The sequence below is a fragment of the Armigeres subalbatus genome, chromosome 1 (assembly GCF_024139115.2).
Source record: "Armigeres subalbatus isolate Guangzhou_Male chromosome 1, GZ_Asu_2, whole genome shotgun sequence".
Lineage (NCBI taxonomy): Eukaryota > Metazoa > Arthropoda > Insecta > Diptera > Culicidae > Armigeres > Armigeres subalbatus.
This window is the reverse complement of record NC_085139.1, coordinates 247,409,315-247,433,823: the sequence shown is the minus strand read 5'-3', so window position 1 is coordinate 247,433,823 and position 24,509 is coordinate 247,409,315. Positions and strand designations below refer to the sequence as shown.

The window sequence follows — 24,509 nt, the reverse complement described above, 5'->3', positions numbered from 1 at the left end:
TGAAAAGTGAGAAACGAGGTGTGAAAATTGAGACGTCACACTTCTCTACTTATTTCGGCTTCTTACTGTGAAAAGTGTGTAGTGCAAAGTGTGAAGTGAGACGTCACGCTACTCACTTTTCATTTCTCATTTTTTACAGTAAGAAGTGAGAAATGATTAGTGAGAAGTAAGACGTCTCACTTCTCACTCCTCACTTCTCACTTCTTACTGTAAAAAGTGAGTAGTGCGAAGTGAGACGTCTTACTACTCACTTCTCACTTTTGACAGTGTGCAGTGAAAAATGTGTAGTGGGAAGCCTTACTTCTCACTCCTCATGAGTAGTGAGTAATGAGTCACTTCGGGCTTCTCACTTTTTACAGTGAGAGCTGAGAATTGCTCACTGCAAACAGTGAGAGAAGAGAAGTGAATAGTGAGACGTCTCACTTCTCACTTTGTACTACTCACTTCTCACAGTGAAAAGTGAGACGTCTCAATACTCACTTCTCGCTTCTCATTGTTTATAGTGAGAAGTGAGAAATGAGTAGTGAGACGTCTCATGTCTTACTTCACGCTACTCACTTTTCACAGTGAGAAGTGGAAAAAAGACGTCTAACTTTTCTCACTTTTCAAATGACCTATCCGTCAAATGTCCTGCTCGGCCAAATGACATGTTCGTTCAAATGACCTATTCGGTCAAATGTCCTTTTTGGCCAAATGTCCTATCCGGCCAAACGTCCTATTCAGCCAAATATTCTATTCGCCCAAATGACCCATTCGGCCAAATAACCTATTCGACCAAATGACTTTCGGCCAGATGGGTTTCGGCCTAATGGTTCGTTCGCCATACTGGAATTCGGCCAAATGGGTTTCGGCCAAACGACTCTTCCTCAAGCAAAAATGGATTGTGACGCTTCTTGCACCTTGCAGCTAGCTTTCCCATGCTCGTTCAGTCAAACTTCTCCCAGTCTCGAATTCGGTGATCAACTCTGCCATATAGATTATGTACAGCCTAATCTCCTTAGCCGGCGGACTCGAATTTCTGCTCTCCGCCGCGTCGTGTGCGTGTAGCTACCCTTCACTCACTCGGCTTCTCGGATTCACTTTCTTCAAACAAACCATTAGGCCAAAACCCCATATTCTCACGTTTGATTTCGTATTTCTAACGTTATTTTCGGCCAAACGACCATATCGGCCAAGTATCTATTCCAAGTGTCATTTTTTCATAATGTCATTTGACTAAATGTCATTTAACGAAATGTGCTAAAGCCACCGGCGAAACGTCATTTTCGGCCGTATATCCATTTCGGTCAAATGACATTTTCAGCCTAATAACTGTTTCGGCCAAAGTATGTTTTCGGCCTAATAACTGTTTCGGCTAGCGGATTGAGGACTTTCGGTTTAACGTGTTAACTATTCGAGCAGGTGACAATCGGTCGAATGGTTTTCAGCGAACTGATTTTCGGCCAAACGACGCTTCTCCGTCGAAATTTAGAAATCGCATGTGCCTGTTTATATAAATCAAGCCCTAGTAGGTGCAGTAGTAGATATTGATCGTGGTAAACAGTATATGTACTGTAGGAGTAACAGCAGCCAGTTCAATTTATTGCAGGTTTAAAAATATGTAACACAAAAAAACGAATAAATTGCATAGCCTTCCCAATACTACACTGAAAAAAACTTTGTAGTAGAAATTACAATTTTGTGGTAAAATTAAGAACAGTACCGACGTTCTTCAACCGAAGGGACAAATCGCTTAATTTCATCATAAATGTAGTAAATCTGACTAATATTATTTTCAATTTTACCACAAAAATTGTTATTTAGCATAGACTCAAACAAAATAGTTAATTTTATCACACATTTTTACTATATTTTTAGTAAAAATAACCATGTAAGCTCGGGGGGTCCCGTAGCGTAGTTGGCTACACGTTCGCCTTATAAGCGAATGGTCATGGGTTCGATTCCCAGCCCCTCCACCAAACCCTCGTCAGTCGCCGGATGCGCAGCCCATGCGGTAGCGTATTGGGAGACGCGCCTTATCGTCATGGCTGCCTGATGACGACTGACAACTTGTTCTTCTCGGAGGCATTCCTCCAACGTACCCGGATAAACTGGCAACCGAACAATGCAACGATCATTGGATGCACGACATGAACAAACGGACACAATGGACTGACGATGAGATGAACTTGCAACAACAATAATGGTAATTGAAATCTAGAAATAGATTCTGTGTGGATTCGTATTCTGCACAGCAGAATACCACAGTAGATCTCGGCACAGTAGCGGTTAACTAACACAGAGTGCCTGAATGAATAAATAAAGGAATAAAAAATAATAAAACCATGTAAGCGGTTGAATAAACTATTTTTATCGTAAAATAGAGCATATTTTAGTTATTTCAAGACGATTGGCACTTCGGTTGAAAAACGTCGGTACTGTTCTCAATATTACCCCTAAAATGGTAGTTTCTACTATACAATTTTTCCCAGTGCATGCAAACGTATTGAGGTCTCCAAGCAGATTTTACCAACACTATCACAGAGTGATTTTTTTTTTGCTGCACACTGAATCAAAATGAAAATTATCATTTTCACCTGATGTCTAGTTCAAATTTGCGATATTTTTCTTAGTGTTTCCACACATTGTTTGTTGTTTTCTAACAGCAAACAAGAAAAATATGACAGTTCTAACAGCAAACAAAGGAAAATCTTGTAAACACAGCACCAACACTAATGAGGATGGAGAGGGCTATGAACGTACGTCTGACAACTACATCGTATACGAGCCCAAACATCATCCTCTAAGCGTAGGATTTGTCATCCTCCCAGTCTTCTTTATACATCATCTGGATTCCATATTACGAAAACGAGAGAATGCCTAACCGTCAATCTATCAAAAGAAAATAATCCCAGATGCGGATGATTGTCTTTTGATTTACGCGTGGTTGTTCATTTCATGCCTGAAACGGTGAGACTGCAACTGAGGTTCATCCTATATGTGGATGAATTGTTTATAGTGCACGCCCCTTAACGAAAGTCATTCGGAAAGAAAATTATGTGTTGATGCTTCTGTTGTTGCCGCCAGTATCTCGAAATTATTTGTTTTCAATCGGTAACGGTCGCGGGTGGAAAAAAAATACTGTTAATGAGAATTTAAAGTGAGTTTCGTATAATTACAGCAGAAATCTGTGGAATATACACCGATAATCTATTTTCTTTACAGATTAAAACGTAGTTCGAGGTTTTGCTGGCGTAATCTGGCCAGGTTTTATCTGAAGCTGGTAATCATGCGTATAAATCTCATAAATGGAAATGATGATGAGCAAAAATCTTATTTATGTGCATCTTTCAGGAATACGTCAAATGAATGATACAAAAGTTGCGTATTATTTGATCCGATTACGTCCAAAACCAGCAAATGATGTTGATCCAGAAGCAACACAGCGGAAAAGCGACGGAAGCTGCACCTTTCGTTTCGGAGTTTAATAGATTGCCACGTGCCATCCGGATGATTGGGAATCCGGGAACTGACCATTGTTTGCTGCCATTCTGACGATCAGCAATTATCTTAAGTGATGTTCCATGCTGTCTTCCGGTAGCGAAAATCATATTAAACTCTCATTTCTACAGTGTTATAATTTGTGATCATGATCGAAATTTTTGTTAATTTGTTGTTGGCGCGATTATTGCGTAACAAGTAATAAAATGTTTTACGTGTGAGATTGTTAGTTTTTTTTTCTTTCAGCGTTTATCTTCCAATGGTTCATTAACTGCATTATTAGGTATACTACATGAGAAAGGAATATGTATGTCATTCCATTTTCATATCTTTTCCCCCCGTATATCATTGAACAAATCATACGATTTCCCTTCGACAAACTATTTTGGTTTCGGACTGATCAGCATTCGGTTTTCGGATGATTCGCATCTAGCTGCTTGTCATTTGACTTCGACATGACCGAATGCGAATCATCCGGAAAGCGGATGATGTTCGTTAAAGGGCATGAGCAAAATACGTTTCAGTCGCTTGAGAGTTGAAGCTTTGGTTCAGTGTATGTCCGGCAATTGCGAGCGTGCTTGAACGTATGTCTTCCGATTGGGACATCGTTTGCACATCACTATCAGACCATGCACTTATTGGGCATAAATAGCCGTGCACAGACCGTAACAAGTTTCAGTTTACTAACGGATGCAGACGGACAAACAACCCCAGCAGCAGGAAAGGAGGACTATAGCACCGACAACCAAACCGAGGATGGCAGCAACCTGGCGGAGGATGGCAGTAACCAGCCGAGCAAGCAGCAGTCGGGCGAGATGCGGAGGAAGGTTTTCGATGGCTCATCCTGGCCTTTGGCGTCCGCAGCGAAGTTTTTAAAGAGTTTTCTTCGCTGCTGCCAAAAAGGATGATGCCAAACAGCAGCAGCGAGACCAGGACACCCACGGCTCACCTTCTACGGATCGTACGTAAGACTAGAACTGTCATCAGAGAGAGGGGAGATTGGGGAGACTTGATCCCCTTTTTTGATTTCCGATGTATCACAGCCAAAAATAAATAAACATACGCGATTTACACACAGACTCTCTGAGATAGTATTTGACTTTACTGATATATGACAGTCCTTAGATTATTGTTGTTATTGATATACAATCGATTTTTTGGAGTGCTGTCAAAAATCGACTTTTAAAATATTCGGGGGAAATTGATCCCTCTCCAAGAACTTGCTTTGATAAAATTAGGAAAGTGCCCTCAGATTTTTTAAATAATTTTACTTTAAACTACGCGCAATTTTCGAATGGCTATGCGTATACACGAACGATTTCCGTTATTGAATTCGACAGCACATGCAATTTTAAAATTTGGGGAGACTTGATCCCCTTTCTATGATATCTACGTAATAAATAAATTTTCCTGCCAACCCTTCATCAAATCTGTCAAATCTACAAAAAAATTAGAAGCCTGAGAACCATTTTTTCGCCAAATTATTGTATAGTTGACTAATGGACCCCGTAACGCTGGGTAGACACCTTTGCGTGGTGTGTTACGGTGTAAGATCTACCACGGTCACATTGTCAGCTACAGGCAAATCCTGACCCAACGAATACCTTCCCCAATATCCAACTCCGTGGTACTTATGAGGGTGTCGCTGAGTCGGGGCCTCTCGTTAAGTAAGTACTACATCAACACTTCCTTCCTCTCCCAAGTTACGGTGAAGATGGGCGTGGCCAGGAGTAGTAATCCTCATGCTTTTGTGATTTTTATCCTAGATTGGAATCAAGGACTACACCCACCTTGATTTCTGATAGCAATCTGAATAAGGATTTCAAAAGAAAAACATGAGTATCACTAGTGTCCAATCTACGAAGTACACCGTAACTATGCTATGCTATGCTATGCTGCTATGCTATGCTATGCTATTATTGTATAGTTGACTAATGGGGGATCAAGTGTTCCCATATAGAGGCAATAACTTCAACATCCAAATAAATATATAAAATCTAGACCATTCTGACAGTTGATTCAAACGCATAAGATTGCTAATGTAGAAGCATAATTACTAGAACCAAGGATGTTATCGATCATTTAGTAATCTGCCTTCGATCATTTAGTAGTTTGTCAATAACTCATTCCAGAGGCTATATTTCAAAATGTGTTGTAAGGTGGACTTGTAGTGCAAAGGTTTATCTACAGCTCTGCCTAACAATTCATTGCTTGAATTCCACTAATAACGGAGCTATAGCGTTAGTAGCAGTAACTTAGACTAAATGATTGCATATTTTGCTATCGTTTAGTTTAATTATAGCAACTAGCACCATAACTCCTTTAACAGTGGAATTCGAACATCGACCTGTGAGGGAGAGTTGAAGAAAAACCTTCGCACTATAAGTCCACCATACAACACATTTTGAAATTAGACCTCTGGAATGAGTTATTGACAAACTACTAAATGATCGAACGCTGATTACTAAATGATCGATAACATCCTTGACTAGAACGCTAGTGGTGCTGTAGTCATTTAAATTATTTTGCCAAATTATGCTCCAAGAAGCTTCAATTGGCCATAATGTATGCATCATGTTGTAGTGCATGTTTGGTTTCATCACCAACATCGGTTTGACACTTGTAGTACCGGTACTTTGGCAGCCAGGTCGAAGTAATCTAGATGTTAGGCACGAGAACAGGAACGACATTAGCTATCTTATTATTATCTTATAGACAAACAGACATAACACATTGAACATTAACTCATCAAATTAATCGTCATTCAAACACTAACGACATCTGTTGATTTCAAATACGATGCGCGCCATGAGTGATCGATTAACCAACTAATGATTATTTGAATCGACCAGTAAATCATTCAACGATGGAAATTTGACGAGTGTTTTGTCTGTTTGTCTGTGCTTATACTTTTGAATCAACTCGCTCGAAATTGCGTAATTAACATCTAGTTTGACGCGGCCTGACAGCCAAAGTATTGGTACTTAAAGTGTCAAACTAGTGTAGTTGACAAAACAAAACATGCTCTACAACATGGCACACAATAAGCGGTCGTATTTAGTATATTAAAGCTCTTATCAGGAAAACATGTTTAATGCTAACAGCGCCCTTAGCATTCTAGTACTTATGCTTCTACTATTCTGACATTGCAAGTACTGTTCGATAATTTTGCTTCATAGTCTGGGCTACCATGTTTGAATTATGTTGATCACTGGCTTTCTATGCAATAACAACGCCTCTAGCGTTCTTATACTTCTAGTAACCAAACTACGTTGATTTATAATGTGATTAAACTGATAATAACAATACTTTTCTCACGCACACGTTTTGTTCGAAAATTAACACGACCCAAGACAATTATTACTCAATATTGATTTTTTTTCTTTTTCAGAAATTGCTGTAAGCTATCATTTATCAAATTGTGAAGAAAGCATCTCAACTGTTCTAGTTGCTATACACAGTGATGGAGCATAAATCTTTATCAAGGTTAAATACCGAAAAAAAAGCATACGAAAATTAATCTATTTCCACACTGCCTAAGGCTGAGCTGCCGCCAAGAATCCGCTTCCGCCATCGTTATTAAGACACAAAAGTTAATTAACCGCCATTGCCATCCCCGCACCCGCAATCGAACACTTGGTTCAGCTCCCACGCCAATCCGCGGCGAATTGTGCGCATCCGGAACCGAGAAAAGAAACCTTAATGGTATCGAAAATTATGGCGCTCATTATCCATTGGCCTCCCCATCCTCCCAAACTACGCCTCCAATCAACACCACCACCAACGGGACTATTTTCGCAGAGCACGAGGCCGCTCTTGGCTTTTTTACATCCCTCGGGGTCGTTTCTTGCACGTGCCATGCAAAGAATATGAGGATTAGTCCCCATTTGGAAATGGTGGGAAAAAAATACCCTGTATCCGAATCAGTCAGGCGGAGCGAAACAAATGGCGGCCACATTTATATCCCCACTACAACTGCTGATCCTGATGCGGATACTGATACTGGTGGGAGCCGATGACACCACGATAGCTAGATGGCCGCCCGGCGATTAATGACAACACGTCGTCGTCGTTGTTGTCGACTCGACACGGCCCAGCTTGCTTTGTTGGGTTCCAGCACGGGGCGGGCGAATCATCACCGGGAGCCCCGCCCCCTACATTAACACCAACCAGTGAGCCAGCCGTTCTTCATCATTTTGCGGGATGTTTGGTTTTCTATTGAAGGGAATCGATACGGTTGCAAGTTCCCAGTATCCTCAGTCACTCTTTGGGTTACTTTCATGATTTGGGCTACTTCGAGTTAATTGGGCGCCCGCAAGTTGGGATGCAACCCAGTCAAAAGGCAAATTTTATGATGCTGCATAAAAAAAATCTTCGGAGAGTTTCTAAATATTCTTCATCTAACCTTCGCCTCATTATTCCCCCTGCAACAGGACTAGATAAAAGTGTCAAGAATACCTTTTTTCATGGAACAAGATAAACCGCATAGCTGGGGAAATCCAACAAACCGAGGGAAAAAATAAACGCTGAATAATTGATGGCGATAAATATAGGTCTGTGTATTCTCACTGAAGCGTAGATAATGGCGTTTGAGAGCGGTCGGTTCATTTAGATTGCGTCAAAATATTTACTGATACGGAGGGAAGTTTTACCGAACTGAAGAATTACAAATTCGATACCGAGCATCCTATATTTTTTCCATGTCCCCTCTTAATAAAACAAAGAAAAATATCGCTTCTAGCTGGGTGGCTTTCTATTTATTCTTATATGCTTTTAGACAGCATTTGTTGATTATTCCATTTTTTTCATGCCAAAAATTAAAAGCTGATTACGCATCAAACTTACATCGAGCGTTTTCTCTTGGGGATCTCCAGGATAACTCTGATAAGGAAAATCTTTAAAACGATGAGTTTTTTTTATGTTTCTACAAACAATATTTTAAAATTTCCAAGGGAATATTTGTCGAACTTCCAACAAGAATATCCCCGGAATTTCCCTAGTAATTCTTCGAAGTTTTCATTGGAGATAATTTGTGTTATTGTTATAAATAACATAGCACTAGTCTGATAAAGGGCTGATGTCCACGTAGCGTTTTTTAAACTGCATGCACGTCGTGTCCACGCAAGTTTCCCAGCATCAAATGGAGTAATACACACGTATACGTGTGCACGACTACATTTGATGCTGTGTACCTTGCGTGGACGCGGTGTGAACGCAGCTTAAAAAAAAAACGCTACGAGGGCATCGGCCAGAAGATCGCAGAGAGCCATCGCAGATCACAGCAAGCACCAATTTACTGTCACGGTTTCGTATGTTCGTATTCGCAAGTTAGGACTTAAATTCGGCTGATGTCTTCAATCAGCTGTCTAAATGCAAACATTTTGGTGATCTCAATTTTTTTCAAATAGGCAGGACTTAGTGTAAGTAAAAGTGACCTCGTACTGGTCGTGAGGAACCCGGCAGTCTGAGATGAATCACTGGTGACACTTTTTTTCCATTTGGAGTCCGACAAGGATTCCATTCGGAATCCGACAAGGAATCCATTCGGAATCCGACAAGGATTCCATTCGGAATCCGACATGGAATCAATTCGGAATCCGACAGGGATTCAATTAGGAATCCGACAGGCATTCCGTTCGTAATTCGATAGGGATTCCATTCGGAATCCGACAGGGATTCCATTCGGAATCCGACAAGGATTTCTTTCGGAATGCGACAAGGATTCCATTCGGAATCCGACATGGAATCAATTCGGAATTCGACAGGGATTCAATTCGGAATCCGACAGGGATTCAATTCGGAATCCGACAGGGATTCCATTCGGAATCCGACAGGGATTCCATTCGGAATCCGACAGGGATTCCATTCGGAATCCGACAGGGATTCCATTCGGAATCCGACAGGGATTCCATTCGGAATCCGACAGGGATTCCATTCGGAATCCGACAGGGATTCCATTCGGAATCCGACAAGGATTCCATTCGGAATCCGACAAGGATTCCATTCGGAATCCGACAAGGATTCCATTCGGAATCCGACAAGGATTCCATTCGGAATCCGACAAGGATTCCATTCGGAATCCGACAAGGATTCCAATCGGAATCCGACAAGGATTCCATTCGGAATCCGATATGGAATCAATTCGGAATCCGACAGGGATTCAATTAGGAATCCGACAGGCATTCCGTTCGTAATTCGACAGGGATTCCATTCGGAATCCGACAAGGATTTCTTTCGGAATGCGACAAGGATTCCATTCGGAATTCGACAGGGATTCAATTCGGAATCCGACAGGTATTCCGTTCGTAATCCGACAGGGATTCCATTCGGAATCCGACAAGAATTCCATTCGCAATCAGACAAGGATACCATTCAAAATCCGACAGGGATTCCATTCAAAATCCGACAGAGATTCCATTCAGAATCCGACAAGGATTCCATTCGGAACCCGATAGGGATTCCATCCGAAATCCGACAGGGATTCCATCCGGAATATGACAAGGATTCCATTCGGAATCCGACAAGGATTCCATTCGGAATCCGACAAGGATTCCATTCGGAATCCGACAAGGATTCTAATCGGAATCCGACAAGGATTCCATTCGGAATCCGACGTGGAATCAATTCGGAATCCGACAGGGATTCAATTAGGAATCCGACAGGCATTCCGTTCGTAATTCGATAGGGATTCCATTCGGAATCCGACAAGGATTTCTTTCGGAATGCGACAAGGATTCCATTCGGAATCCGACAGGGATTCCATTCGGAATCCGACAGGGATTCCATTCGGAATCCGACAGGGATTCCATTCGGAATCTGACAGGGATTCCATTCGGAATCCGACAGGGATTCCATTCGGAATCCGACAGGGATTCCATTCGGAATCTGACAGGGATTCCATTCGGAATCCGACAGGGATTCCATTCGGAATCCGACAGGGATTCAATTCGGAATCCGACAGGTATTCCGTTCGTAATCCGACAGGGATTCCATTCGGAATCCGACAGGGATTCCATTCGGAATCCGACAGGGATTCCATTCGGAATCCGACAGGGATTCCATTCGGAATCTGACAGGGATTCCATTCGGAATCCGACAGGGATTCCATTCGGAATCCGACAGGGATTCCATTCGGAATCCGACAGGGATTCCATTCGGAATCCGACAGGGATTCCATTCGGAATCCGACAGGGATTCCATTCGGAATCCGACAGGGATTCCATTTGGAATCCGACAGGGATTCCATTCGGAATCCGACAGGGATTCCATTCGGAATCCGACAGGGATTCCATTCGGAATCCGACAGGGATTCCATTCGGAATCCGACAGGGATTCCATTCGGAATCCGACAGGGATTCCATTTGGAATCCGACAGAAATTCCATTTGGAATCCGACAAGGATTCCATTCGGAATCCGACAGGGATTCCATTCGGAATCCGACAGGGATTCCATTCGGAATCCGACAGGGATTCCATTCGGAATCCGACAGGGATTCCATTCGGAATCCGACAGGGATTCCATTCGGAATCCGACAGGGATTCCATTCGGAATCCGACAGGGATTTCATTCGGAATCCGACAGGGATTCCATTCGGAATCCGACAGGGATTCCATTCGGAATCCGACAGGGATTCCATTTGGAATCCGACAGGGATTCCATTCGGAATCCGACAGGGATTCCATTCGGAATCCGACAGGGATTTCATTCGGAATCCGACAGGGATTCCATTCGGAATCCGACAGGGATTCCATTCAGAATCCGACAGGGATTCTATTCGGAATCCGACAGGGATTCCATTCGGAATCGAGAGGATTCCATTCTGAATCCGACAGGATTCCATTCGGAATCCGACAGGGATTCCATTCGGAATCCGACAGGGATTCCATTCGGAATCCGACAGGGATTCCATTCGGAATCCGACAGGGATTCCATTCGGAATCCGACAGGGATTCCATTCGGAATCCGACAGGGATTCCATTCGGAATCCGACAGGGATGAGTTGAATGTTACATTTGAATGTTTGATTTTGGCATTCCATTATGATGTTGGATTGGGATTAAAACTTTGTTCATATAATAAGGGAAGATCCATTAATTACGTAACGCTCAAATCGACCCCCCCTTCCCCCTATGTCACACTTTTTGTATGAAACATCTGAAAATTTTGAATGCATCGTCACACTTCGCTTAACCCTCCCTCCCCCATCTAAGCGTTACGTAATTTATGGATGCTCCCTAAATATATTGGATTTGCATTTCGATTTCGTGCATTATTGGATTTGGGTATCGGATTGGAAAATCGTATCAAATGGATGCTGGGTCATTAGGCCGAATGGTCATTAGGCCGAACGGTCATTAGGCCTAATGAGAAGTGGGGAGTGAGACGTGAGTAGTGCGAAGTTAGGAAGAAGTAGAACGGAAGAAGTAAGGAAGAAGAAGGAAGAAGAAAGAAGGAAGAAAGAAGAAGCAAGAAGGAAGAAGAGAGAAGGAAGAAGGAAGAAGGGAGAAGAAAGAAGGAAGACGGTAGAAAGAAGGAAGAAAACGGAAGAAAGAAAAAAAGAAGGAAGAAAGAAAAAGGAAAAAGGAAGAAGGAAGAATGGAGAAGGAAGAAGGAAGAAGGAAAAGAATAAAGGAAGAAGGAAGAATGGAAGAAGGAAAAAAATTAAGAAGGAAGAAGGAAGAAGGAAGAAGTAAAAAGGAAGAAGAAAAAGGAAGAAGGAAGAAGGAAGAAAGAAGAAGGAAGAAGGAAGAAGAAAGATGGAAGTAGGAAGAAGGAAGAAGAAGGAAGAAAGATGGAAGTAGGAAGAAGGAAGAAGGAAGAGGGAAGAAAGAAGAAGAAAAGAAGGAAGAAGGAAGAAGGATGTAGGAAGAAGGACTAAGGAAGAAGGAAGAAGAAATAAGGAAGAAAGAATAAAGAAAAAAATGAAAGAAGAAAGAAGCGAGAAGAGAGAAGAAAAAAGAAAGAAGAAGGAGAAAGGAAGACGGAAGAAATAAGGAAGAAAACGGATGAAAGAAGAAGGAAGAAGAAAGAAGGGTTAGGAAAGAAGAAAGAAAAGGGAAGAAGGAAGGAAGAAGAAGGAAGAAAGAGAAAGGAAGAAGGAAAAAGGAAGAGGAAGAAGGATGAGGGAAGGAGGGAGAAGGAAGAAGAAAGAAGGAAAGAGGAAGAATCAAGAAGAAAGAAGGAAGATGCAAGAAGGGAGGACGAAGAAGAGCTTCTCATCTTTACTTTTTACTTCTTTCTGCTAACTCGGCCTAATGGCCATTCGGCCTAATGACCGTTCGGCCTAATGACCATTCGGCCTAACGACCTTCGGCCAAATGGCCTGACACCTATCAAATGTAGGGTTGAAATATTTTCAAATTAGGGATGATTTTGTAAAAATAGACTTGCGTGTAATTTTCAAAAAAGCGATGTGAATAGTTGTTTATGAATATCCCAAATCAATGGATTTTTTGCTCTTTTTTTAGTTAGAGAAAAAGGGGAATGTGAGGGTGAGAGATATTAGAAATTGGGCAATCCACTACTAGTGTGCATTGATGATAGATATCATCACACAAGCGACCGAACCAACGAATAGCTCGTTTGGCGGAATCAGGCCACACAATAACAACACTGTTGTGTTGAAGTACACAACAACTGATTCTCCGTTGATAGTTTTCTCCAGATCTAGAGGTCTTCTGAATCGATCAGAAATTTTCTACTACTTTTAGGTACTACGACCGATGAAAATGAACGATCACTAAATTTAGTAGCAATATTTAATTAAAATCAAATATATTTTTGAAGTCACTATTCCTAAAATGGTAGCCACCGGTGGAAAGATGGGATGTTGAGCTTAAATAGCACCCGAGAAGAAACGATAGCGACGAGGACTCCCGTGGCGGTGCTCTGGTGTGGAATATGGTTCGCCAGTATTATAGAAATAAAAACGAGCGAAACTATTATCATTTTGCGGTTTCGTGACAACATGCAAGTCAACTTGAACAAATTAAATATCCATCATTGATTCTATAAATCGATCAGAGCACATGCTTAGTTGGTTGTTTTCTACTCATTTCGTTTGTTCACTTCATATTCAAACTATTTAAACTTCGAGTTCACAATGGCGCAGCATTTCATCATGGCAGTCGCGATCGCTTCGGTCCTGATGCTTTCCTCTCTCGTTTTCGCGGTAAACATCCAGCCAGAATTTACCTTCCAACGACTGGAACAGGTCACCGGGTTCGACATACTGCGCACCAATATGCGCATCACCAAATACAACCGCACCACTGCTGTGATGAATGGGACTGTGGATTTTTACGTTGACTTGGACAACAGCTTAACGGTAGCTCGAGAGGTTAACTGCAATTCTTACAGTTACGTATTTCCCATTAGTTCCAGATGAAGTTGGCCTACAGTCGACTCGGAAACAACCAGTTCAACCTGTATCCGCTGCGGCTTGCGGAGGCACCGTTCTGTCACTTCCTGAACGACACCTTCCGAGAATATCAAGCCGACTTCCAGAATGCCACCAACTTTCCCCAGGTGGGTCCGGAGGGGTTGTGTCCCGTTCCGGCCGGACAGTATTGGCTCAAAAACGTAGTGTTCGATGCAAGTCGGATACCATTCATCGCTCCCGAGGGCTACTGGCGGGTCACGTTCGTGACTACCGGACCGAAGAGTACGGTGCTGTTTCATATCTATGCTAAGCTTTCGAAGGAATCGTTTTGGTGATGGTTATTATAGTGAAAAATCATGGAAGCTAAATAAAATGGATCTTCGTTGCAATTTTGTGGCAACTTTTTGGAGCTTTCACAACTTCATCAAAGATTCTATGCCTTTTCATTTAATTTGTGGAAAATACACATGATAATTATTGACATGAGTCGCGATGACAGATAATCTTGTCATATTCGTGACTACACTCCATCAGGGGCCCCATACACGCTCCGACATGTTGTACAACAGGAATTTTGCTTCGATCGGAGTAAAGTCGAACCGTCTGTGGGCACAAATTTCACAACGCAAAAACACAGATTTGGACTCCCACCTACCCCTCTGTGACTTGTTTGTAAAATTTCCTTTATACCCACCCATCCCATCTGTGACGCATAACGTCTTTTTAAAATTTCACAACAAATGATAAATTGGTATTTTTGGTGAACTCTATCTTAAGTTTCTACATAGGCTCTGTCTCATTTGGAGAATTAAACTGAAATTAAACTTAAAAGTGATATTTCAATAATTATCGAATAACCTTGCTCGCAGAGTATGATTACTTTTGACAGATATCGAATCATTTTGCATCGATGTCTTATTGGAATTGCTGGTTAGCACCAGCCATTCTTATGACCGGGTTATTTGCTAATTTTCGAACTGTCACTTTTAAGTTTAATTCTCCAAATGAGACAGAGCCATAGTACATAATAAAGGCTCCCCCAGACCTAAGCGATTTCATCGCCGCGACGGCGACAACTAGTCGCCGCGATTCTATCGCTGGGGCGCTGCAGGCAATGTTCCATTTATCCTTCCATACCAGCGACGACAGAATCGCAGTCGCCAAGCGATAGAATCGCGTCGCGACTGTCGCGTCGCGTATGTTTGGGGGAACCTTAATACTGTCAAATTTGAAATTAATCAGTAATTTAGTTTTTGGAATTATTTTATTATTATAAATATCACCTGTAACGGCGTGGCCCAGATAATACATCTTAGATAGGCTTGATTTGTTCGTTCGTGGATGACAGGCTTACTCCCCCCTGGTAACAACCCACCCCTTAATGCGTTATGTAATTTGTGAATGAGTCCACATGCTTGTGTTTTAAGGCTGCCCCAGACCTAAGCGATTTCATCGCCGCGACGGCGACAACTAGTCAACGCGATTCTACACAGTACGAACAAAACCTGTAAATTTCCGTTTAAGTAGATGTACTGGAATTTTACAGTTCTTATTTTTATTGGAAAACAAAAAAAAATAAGAGCAGAGCATGGGGAATCGAACTTTGGTCAGCAGAGTGGGAGCCTGGCTTGTTATTCTCTCGGGTATTTCCGCTTCTTGATATAGAGTCGATCAAAATGTAACAGGTGTTTTGGAAATTAGATAATTCGTCATTAGGCTAAACGATAGCTTGAATTTACATGACACGGAAACTCCTTCTAGCTGAAATCGTTTGAGACTCAGTATGCTGAATGCATCACAGATTTCTCACCGGAAGAAGCAAAACACATAGAGTTGCAGCGATGAAATGCAGCGTCATAAAAGCTGCTTTATTCTCATGTGCGAAGATATTCGTTTAAGTAGATTCTTATATGAATAAAATAGGTGCCAGCTGCGGTTTGCATGAAATGCAGTGAAGTTTGTTTTGATTTATTTTGACAGCCACGTGCTCGCTCACCAAGGTTTCCTGTAGAGTCATGTAAAATAAACATATATTCAATTGAAATTTCATTGATTTTATCATTTACTTCACATAAATTTAAAATTATTATCTGGTACACATTCTGTTTCCGAATTTTACATTAAATTGTGAATTCCGTCGTGGCTAATTTTCATAATATTTTACTGTGTATCGTTGGTTCGCTGCAGGCAATGTTCTATTTTCTATTTACGCTTCCATATTAACAGCGACAGAATCGCTGTCGCCAAGCGATAGAATCGCGTCGCGACTGTCGCATCGCGCGTGTTTGGGGGAACCTTTATTATAGTCCTACACGCAAAAAATGTTGCGGTCGAAACTACCATTCTGAGGGTTAATTTAAGAATACGCACCGACGATTTTCAGCAGACAACAAACCCGTTTGATTTTACCATGCGCGCAGTAAAAATCAACTGTGGTCCTGGTGGAATGTTGTTGCATGAACTGAATCAGTGGTGAATGTGTCCGAATGCGTGGTTAATTTAACTGAAAATTTGTTGTTGGCGTAGGTTCCTTTCGTAGTAGTAGTCTACAAAATAGTAACCGTTACCATGGAATTTTTCTCAGTGTATTTGAGGTTTGTTGTTTAACGAATCATTTGTTGACAATAGCCATCTGAACTTGATTTATCAAATTATAAATTGGGAAATCTCAATTTTGAAAAAAAAAATGTCAGATCAGAATTCTCAGGCCAGGATCATTTGAACAAAATTATGGATCATATTACTGGAATTATGGACCATAATCACGATTAAAATTAAGCAAATTTGAAGTTTTATGGGTCAAAATATTTTATGAATCATTTTCCAAAGAATTATGGATCATTTGTCATACGTTCATGGGAAAATAGCAGGAATGATTTCTCGCTTAACTTTTTAAAAGGTCCTAAGTAACATTTTTTTCATGAATTAATTTGAGTACTGCAATCAAAAGCTTTCATGTTTTTTCTGTTGAATGCGCTATTCAAATTAATTCATGAAAAAAATGTTACTTAGGTCCTTTTGAAAAGTTGAGCGAGATTTCTTGATCATGTTTAACGATACATATTTTCCAATTATTTGCTAGATTTTATCTTAGTTATGGATATTAAAATTATTCTTTATGGATACTGTTTTATGGATTTATGGTAGCGTTTTAGGGAACATTCAATTTATGGATCGTTTTTCATTTTGTCATGGATCGTTTTTTTTTTTGCATTTAACGGTTCAAAGTAAGAGCTGCCTTTTAAAAGGAAGCTTCCGAGCCGCTTGACAGGAGGCTTCCTAACTTCTTGAAAGAAGGCTTCTGAGCTTCTTAAAAAGAGGCTTTCGAGCCTCTTGGAAGGAGGCTTCCGAGCTTCTTGAAAGGAGGATTCCAAAACTCTTGAAATGAGGTTTCCGAGCTTCTTGAAAGGAGGCTTTCGAGCCTCTTGACAGAAGGCTTCTGAACATGTTGAAAAGAGGCTTCCGAGTATTTCAGAAGCCTCATAAAAAGAGGCTTCTGAGCATCTTTAATGGAAGCTTCCGAGCCTCTTGAAAGGAGGCTTCCGAGTCATTTAAAAGAAGGCAGTTGAGCTTCTTGGAAGGAAGCTTTCAAGCCTTTTGAAAGGGGGCTTCTGAACATCTTGGAAGAAGGCTTTTTGAAAGCAGACTTCAAGCTTCTTGAAATAAGGCTTCCACACATCTTGAAAGGAGGCTTCCAAACCTCTTGAAAGAAGGCTTCTAAGTCTCTTTAAAGGAGCCTTCCGAGCCTCTTGAAATGTGGTGTCCGAGCTTTTTGAAATGAGTCTTCAGCAGAGCTTAAAATAATCGAAGATTTTTGGTGAAGCCCATCGGCCTTCTTTGTCATTCTCATTTCGCACATATTCATATTCGGCTGAACATTGACAATTTCCGATCAATTATCAGTCAGTGAGTATTTATTTAGATTTTGTAAACTAATAAATTACTGTAAAACTAAACACATAAATGATGATTTCAACAACTACTCACATAGATCTGACCCCGACGTTAAACTGAGGGGAAATTTTAGTGCCAAAAGTCAACATAATCAAGGCCAATTATGTTTTCTTTAAACGCAGTGACCATTCTCAGTACCAATCAAATGAATGAATATGTGAAGAAGAAAACTGAGTAAGTCATTCTATGTTTTGAATAATCATGCGACGTTTGTCAATATTCGGTCTGAAGTTGCTTCGTGAAGATGATTATTTTATGCTCTGGTCTTCCGAGCTTCTTGAATGGAAGCTTCCGAGCCTCTTGAAAAGATCCTTCCAAACCTATTGAAAGGAGGTTTCCGAGCTTCTTGAAAGGAGGCTTCCGAGCCTCTTAAATGGAGGCTTCTGAGCCTCTTGAAAGGAGGCTTCTGAGCCTCTTGGAAGGAGGCTTTTTGAAAGCAGGCTTCTGAGCCTCTTGGAAGGAGGCTTCTTGAAAGCAGCCTTCCGAGCTTCTTGAAAGGAGGCTTCCTAGCCTTTTGAAGGGAGGCTTCCGAGCCTCTTGAAGGGAGGCTTCCGAGCCTCTTGAAAGGAGGCTTCCCAGCCTCTGGAAAGGAGCCTTCCGAACCTCTTGAAAGGAGTCTTCCGAGCTTCTTGAAAGGAGGCTTCCAAATCTCTTGAAAGGAGGTCTCCGAGCTTCTTGAAATGAGGATTCCGAGCTTCTTGAATGGAAGCTTCCGAGTCTCTTTAAAGGAAACTTCCGAGCCTCTTGAAAGAAGGCTTCCTAGCTTCTTGAAAGGACACTTCCAACCCTCTTTAAAAGAGCTTTCTAAATCTCTTGAAAGAAGGTTTCCGAGCTTCTGGAAATGAGGCTTCCGAACTTCTTGAAAGGAAGCTTCCGAGCCTCTTGAAAGTAGCCTTCCGAGCATTTTGAAAGGAGGCTTCCAAACCTCTTGAAAGGAGGCTTCCGAGCCTCTTGGAAGGAGGCTTCTTGAAAGCAGGCCTCCGAGCTTCTTGAAAGGAGGCTTCCTAGCTTCTTGAAGGGAGGCATACGTGCCTCTTGGAGGGAGGCCCCCAAGCCTCTTGAAAGGAGGCTTCCCAGCCTCTTGAAAGTAGCCTTCTGAGCTTCTTGAAAAGAGGCTTCCTAGCTTCTTGAAAAGAGTCTACCAAACCTCTTGTAAGGAGGTTTCCGAGCTTCTGGAAATGAGGCTTCCGAGCTTCTTGAATGGAAGCTTCCGAGCCTTTTGAAAGGAGGCTTCCGAGGTTCTTGAAAGGAGGCTTCCTAACCTCTTGAATGGAGGCATTTGAGCCTCTTGAAAGGAGGCTTCTGAGCCTCTTGGAAGGAAGCTTCTTGAAAGGAGGCTTCCAAGCTTCTTGAAAGAAGGCTTCCGAGGCTTCCCAGCTTCTTGAAAGGAGGCTTCCTAGCTTCTGGAAGGGAGGCTTCCGAGCCTCTTGAAGGGAAGCTTCCGAGACTCTTTAAAGGAGGCTTCCAAACCTCTTCAAAGGAGGTTTCCGAGCCTCTTTAAAGGAAGCTTCCGAGCCTCTTGAAAAGAGACTTCCAAACCTCTTGAAAGGAGGTTTCCGAGCTTCTTGAAAGGAGGCTTCCGAGCCTTTTGAATGGAGGCTTCTGAGTCTCCTGAAAGGAAGCTTCTGAGCCTCTTGGAAGGAGGCTTCTTGAAAGCAGGTTTCTGAGCTTCTTGAAAGGAGGCTTCCTAGCCTTTTGAAAAGAGGCTTCCAAGCCTCTTGATGGAAGGCTTCCGAGCCTCTTGAAAGGAGTCTTCCGAGCTTCTTGAAAGGAGGCTTCCAAATCTCTTGAAAGGAGGCTTCTAAACCTTTTGAATTGAGGCTTCCAAGCCTCTTGAATGGAGGCTTCCAAGCCTCTTGAAAGGCAGCTTCTGAGCCTCTTGGAAGGAGGCTTCTTGAAAGCAGCTTTCCGAGCTTCTTAGAAGGAGGCTTCCGAGCTTCTTGTAAGAAGGTTTCCGAGCTTCTTGAAAGGAGGCTTCTAAGCTTCTTGAAAGGAGGCTTCCTAGCTTCTTGAAGGGAGGGCTCCGAGCCTCTTGAAGGGAGGCTTCCGGGCCTCTTGAAAGGAAGCTTCCCAGCCTCTGGAAAGGAGCCTTCTGAGCCTCTTGAAAGGAGTCTTCCGAGCTTCTTGAAAGGAGGCTTGAGCTTCTTGAAAGGAGGCCCCCTCGCTTCTAGAAGGGGGGCGTCCGTCCCTCTGGGGGGGAGGCGTGCAAGCCTCTTGAAAGGAGGCTTCCCAGCCTATTGAAAGTAGCCTTCTGAGCTTCGTGAAAAGAGGCTTCCTAGCTTCTTGAAAAGAGTCTACCAAATTTCTTGTAAGGAGGTTTCCGAGCTTCTTGAATGGAAGCTTCCGAGCCTCTTGAAAGGAGGCTTCCGAGGTTCTTGAAAGGAGGCTTCCCAACCTCTTGAATGGAGGCTTCTGAGCCTCTTGAAAGGAGGCTTCTGAGCCTCTTGGAAGGAGGCTTCTTGAAAGCAGGCTTCCAAGCTTCTTGAAAGAAGGCTTCCGAGGCTTCCGAGCTTCTTGAAAGGAGGCTTCCTAGCTTCTGGAAGGGAGGCTTCCGAGCCTCTTGAAGGGAAGCTTCTGAGCCTCTTGAAAGGAGTCTTCCAAGCTTCTTGAAAGGAGTCCATCAAGAAGCCTCTTGGGAGGAGGTTTCCGAGCTTCTTGAAATGAGGCTTCCGAGCTTCTTGAATGGAAGCTTCCGAGCCTCTTCAAAGGAAGCTTCCGAGCCTCTTGAAAGTAGCCTTCCGAGCCTCTTGAAAGGAGGCTTCCGAGCCTCTTGAAAGGAGGCTTCCGAGCTTCTTGAAAGGAGACTTCCAAACCTCTTGAAAAGAGCCTTCCAAACCTCTTGAAAGGAGGTTTCCGAGCTTCTGGAAATGAGGCTTCCGAGCTTCTTGAAAGGAAGCTTCCAAGCCTTTTGAAAGTAGCCTTCCGAGCCTCTTGAAAGGAGTCTACCGAGCATCTTGAAAGGAGGCTTCCAAACCTCTTGGAAGGAGGCTTCCGAGCTGATTGAAAGGAGGCTTCCTAGCTTCTTGAAAAGAGGCTCCCAAACCTCTTGTAACGAGGTTTCCGAGGTTCTGGAAATAAGGCTTCCAAGCTTCTTAATTGGAAGCTTCCGAGCCACTTTAAAGGAAGCTTCCGAGCCTCTTGAAACTAGCCTTCCGAGCCTCTTGAAAGCAGGCTTCCGAGCTTCTTGAAAGAAGGCTTCCTAGCTTCTTGAAAGAAGGTTTCCGAGCTTCTTGAAAGAAGACTTTCAAACCTCTTGAAAAGAGCTTTCCAAATCTCTTGAAAGGAAGCTTCCGAGCCTCTTTATAGGAAGCTTACGAGCCTCTTGAATGAAGGCTTCTGAGCCTCTTGAAAGGAGGCTTCTGAGTTTCTTGGAAAGAGGCCCTTGAGCATCTTGGAAGGAGGCTTCTTGAAAGCAGGCTTCCGAGCTTCTTGAAAGGAGGCTTCCTAGCTTCTTAAAAGGAGGCTTCCTAGCTTTTTAACTTCCGAGCCTCTTGAAGGGAGTCTTCCGAGCCTCTTGAATTCGAATTATTTTTAAAATATTTGAAATTTTTAAAACTAGTCGCCATTTAAGATTGTTTACATTTATCTTACCTTACTTTAAGATTATCAAAATTTCCTGATTTAAGAATAAGTGACAGGAACTTTTTTTTGTAACATTCTCTCACCCCAAACACAGCTCATGGATTTTCAATGCTGACCTAATTTTTATTGCATGGTTGAATAGTCGAATGTCGAGGATCATATTTTTTGTTAAGAAACGTAGCATTTTGTTAGTTGAAGTTCGGAATAATGGCCTCTTGAATCGAAAAGTGGCATAGAATTAGTTGCTTCTTGAAAGGAGGTCTTCGAGCTTCTTGAAAGGAGGCTTCCGAGCTTTTTGAAAGGATCCTTCCGAGCTTCTTGAAAGGAGGCTTATGAGCATCTTGAAAAGAGGTGTCTGAGGCTCTTGAAAGGAGGCTTCCGAGTCTTTTAAAAGAAGGCGGTTGAGCCTCATGAAAGGAGGCTTCTGAGCCTCTTTAAAGGAAGCTTCCGAGTTTTTTTTTTAAATAAGACGGTTGAGCTTATTGAAAGGAAACATCCGAGGCACTTAAAAGGAAGCTTCTGAGCCTCTTGGCAGGAGGCATCCGTGCTTCTTGAAATAAGGCTTCCACACATCTTGAAAGGAGGCTTCCAAACCTCTTGAAAGGAGTCTTACAATAAACTAAGATATGGTTCTTTTTAACGTTTATTTTTCTTCGTGTACAACGTAGTAAATGGGATAGTACGTTTTATAACGGGTCTACACCGATGATGAGAACATTGCAAAAGTTCTGCTTGAATCCTGGTGAACTGTAGTCTGAGTTCAAAACGTTTTGGACCTTGAACCGCTCAAGTTCATGGAAATCGAATTTTCGTTATGTCTTCCCCTTCTCCAATAGCTCCACAATCCAACTGGAACTTGGTCTGCTTATCAACTTTAACAAGAGTACTGTGATGTACATATGCTTATTAAACCTGATTATGTGTATTCCAATGATGAGGACAACGCAAAAGTTCTGATTGATCTGATTGATACTTTAGGCTGAAATCAAGGACGTTTTAAAAAGCGTTGGATACCACATTTAAATAGAATTTATGTTCGGTGAATTATATAGGCCTCTAAACTTAAATCAAGCATTTAGAAGTACTAAACCGTGGAAACACTTAAGATTCCATCGCATGTTCTTGTGTTTGTGTGTTTGTCAGCCTCTATCCCTCACCCAGCTGGGGGTGTTGGTCAAGTAGTACTACAAATCATTCGATCAGATCTCATGCTCCGTAATGGTGCCCTTTTTGTTATGAAGACTAGTACTACAAAAAGGATTTACTTCTGAAGCAAGAAAGGATTCTCCAGGATGTTTTGTGAATGGGATGTAACAGTTGTTCATACCAGGTACAGCAAAACTTCACAAGGACGCCCTTATTCGTACTAACAACTTAGGTATTAGAAGATCGAGAAGAGCCACCGTTGCTTACTAAAGCGTGACCTGAATATCTGGGCCCCTACAATATCTGCGGCAATGGCAGCAAACGATGCCCTGTACGTATTTAGTGGCAATTTAATGATTTTTTTAAGTTTATTGCACAATGAAATGGATCAAGTTAAATTTTATGACGGCATAGGCTCTCCTGCCTACGTCAGAATAAATAGCAAACGACTTCGTACTGGTAAACTGCAGGGATGGAAAATCCGACTAATTAGACACCCGAACTTTCCAATCAACCCAATGGATGCTGCAACTTCATTTCCGGCGGTCTTCTTTTTCTGATGGGCATCGATCCGTCGAGCGCAACTCGTTCGGTTTTATGAATACAATCGATCTTCAAAACTTAACACCGTAGCACTTGAGAGTCACAACATCGATCACAATATCTTCATAGTTCGCCATAACCAGAAGACCAGCCGTAATTGTAACTCACGCACTCACATGATATTACTTGCTTCAAATCGAAACTCGAAAGGCGTCTTTTATAAAAAAATTCGAGAAAATTGGAAGAACAGATGAACAAACGTGACAGGAAAAAAATGAAACTAACCGCGCCCGCCGATTGCTACGATCCAAGATTCCGTTGCATTGGACATAAATTCTTTCTTTATGCTGAAGACAATACTTTTCCCGGAACAATTTTGCTGAAGAAAGTGGGGACCATGCTCTCTTGTTTGATTTTTCACAGGCAATCAAAAATGCTGGACATATTCACCGGTAACATTAATTAGAATTCAAAGATTTTTGCAGAGGAAGAGAGTCAGATTTTTTGAGTTTCGACATACGAAAATGGAATCAACTCTCAATTTTATTTAACTTGGCATTGATTTTTATTATTTTCACTAGGTTTTTTTTATATAGGTTAACTAAATAGATTTAACTAATGTATTGCAATATCAATTCCATTCATATTTGGTCTTGATGGTTATTCAGATGATTTACAGACGAATATCGCATTTTCACAATATCGAATGCGATTTCACAATATCGAATGCTTAATAGAAAGCTTCAACATGTGAACAAGTTTCTCGACATTATGGAAGCTGATCAGTATAAATTATTGTGAATAGCAAATTTGAAATTTAGAAGATTACTTATTTCGCATCACGTGGCCGTAATTATCGCCATTGATAAAGAAAATAAGTTATCCGTTTTTCTAAAAACTCGATTGTTGATAGAAACTTCAAAAATTAATTTTTAATAGGGATTGTTAGAAGGAATAGAAAGGATATGATAGGTAGGGAATGTTGCAAAAATAGGGCAACCTTGCAAAATGGTATTCGTCGGTGAGTTAGGTAGACGGACCAGATGCAAAACGGCTTGACGAGTCTGGAGTCCAGCCGAAGTTGGAATATGGGACCGCGAACCGAGTATTGATTCAGTGTTATCTTTCTAAATGTAAACCAATAAATTTATTAATGTGAGAAGGAATTAAATATATATAAAAAAATAATAATATAAATGCCTCATTTGCTATATAAATTTGATCTGTTGAGATAAACGCTTCAGATTGACCATTTTGTACTGCATATTTGAAACGTTCAGCTCACTGTACTGGCCCCAAATAACAAGACCTACCAAGTGTTCACTATTGATAAGGTTTCCAGTACAATTAAAATTAATTACCTACTAACTTGCCGTGACAACACGCATGTGATTTAATATGATTGATTTGCATGTTCTAAAG

The 24,509-nt window shown here is 41.7% G+C and overlaps 2 protein-coding genes and 1 long non-coding RNA gene across 19 annotated transcripts in view; 2 read left to right on the top strand and 1 right to left on the bottom strand.

Moving 5' to 3' along the window:
* LOC134206396 (neurobeachin) overlaps window positions 1-24,509 on the bottom strand; it is a 486,080-nt gene that overhangs the window by 52,422 nt on the left and 409,149 nt on the right. The gene's annotated exons all lie outside the window — the stretch shown is intronic.
* On the top strand, window positions 2,885-3,703 carry LOC134206400 (uncharacterized). Its single transcript, XR_009978277.1, has 3 exons — window positions 2,885-3,139; window positions 3,205-3,262; window positions 3,334-3,703. It is a non-coding gene; the product is annotated as an uncharacterized LOC134206400 (long non-coding RNA).
* On the top strand, window positions 13,620-14,266 carry LOC134206399 (uncharacterized). The gene is made up of 2 exons (XM_062682116.1): window positions 13,620-13,808; window positions 13,859-14,266. The coding sequence occupies exons 1-2, from the start codon at window positions 13,629-13,631 to the stop codon at window positions 14,195-14,197; spliced, it is 519 nt and encodes a 172-aa protein (XP_062538100.1). The 5' UTR covers window positions 13,620-13,628; the 3' UTR covers window positions 14,198-14,266.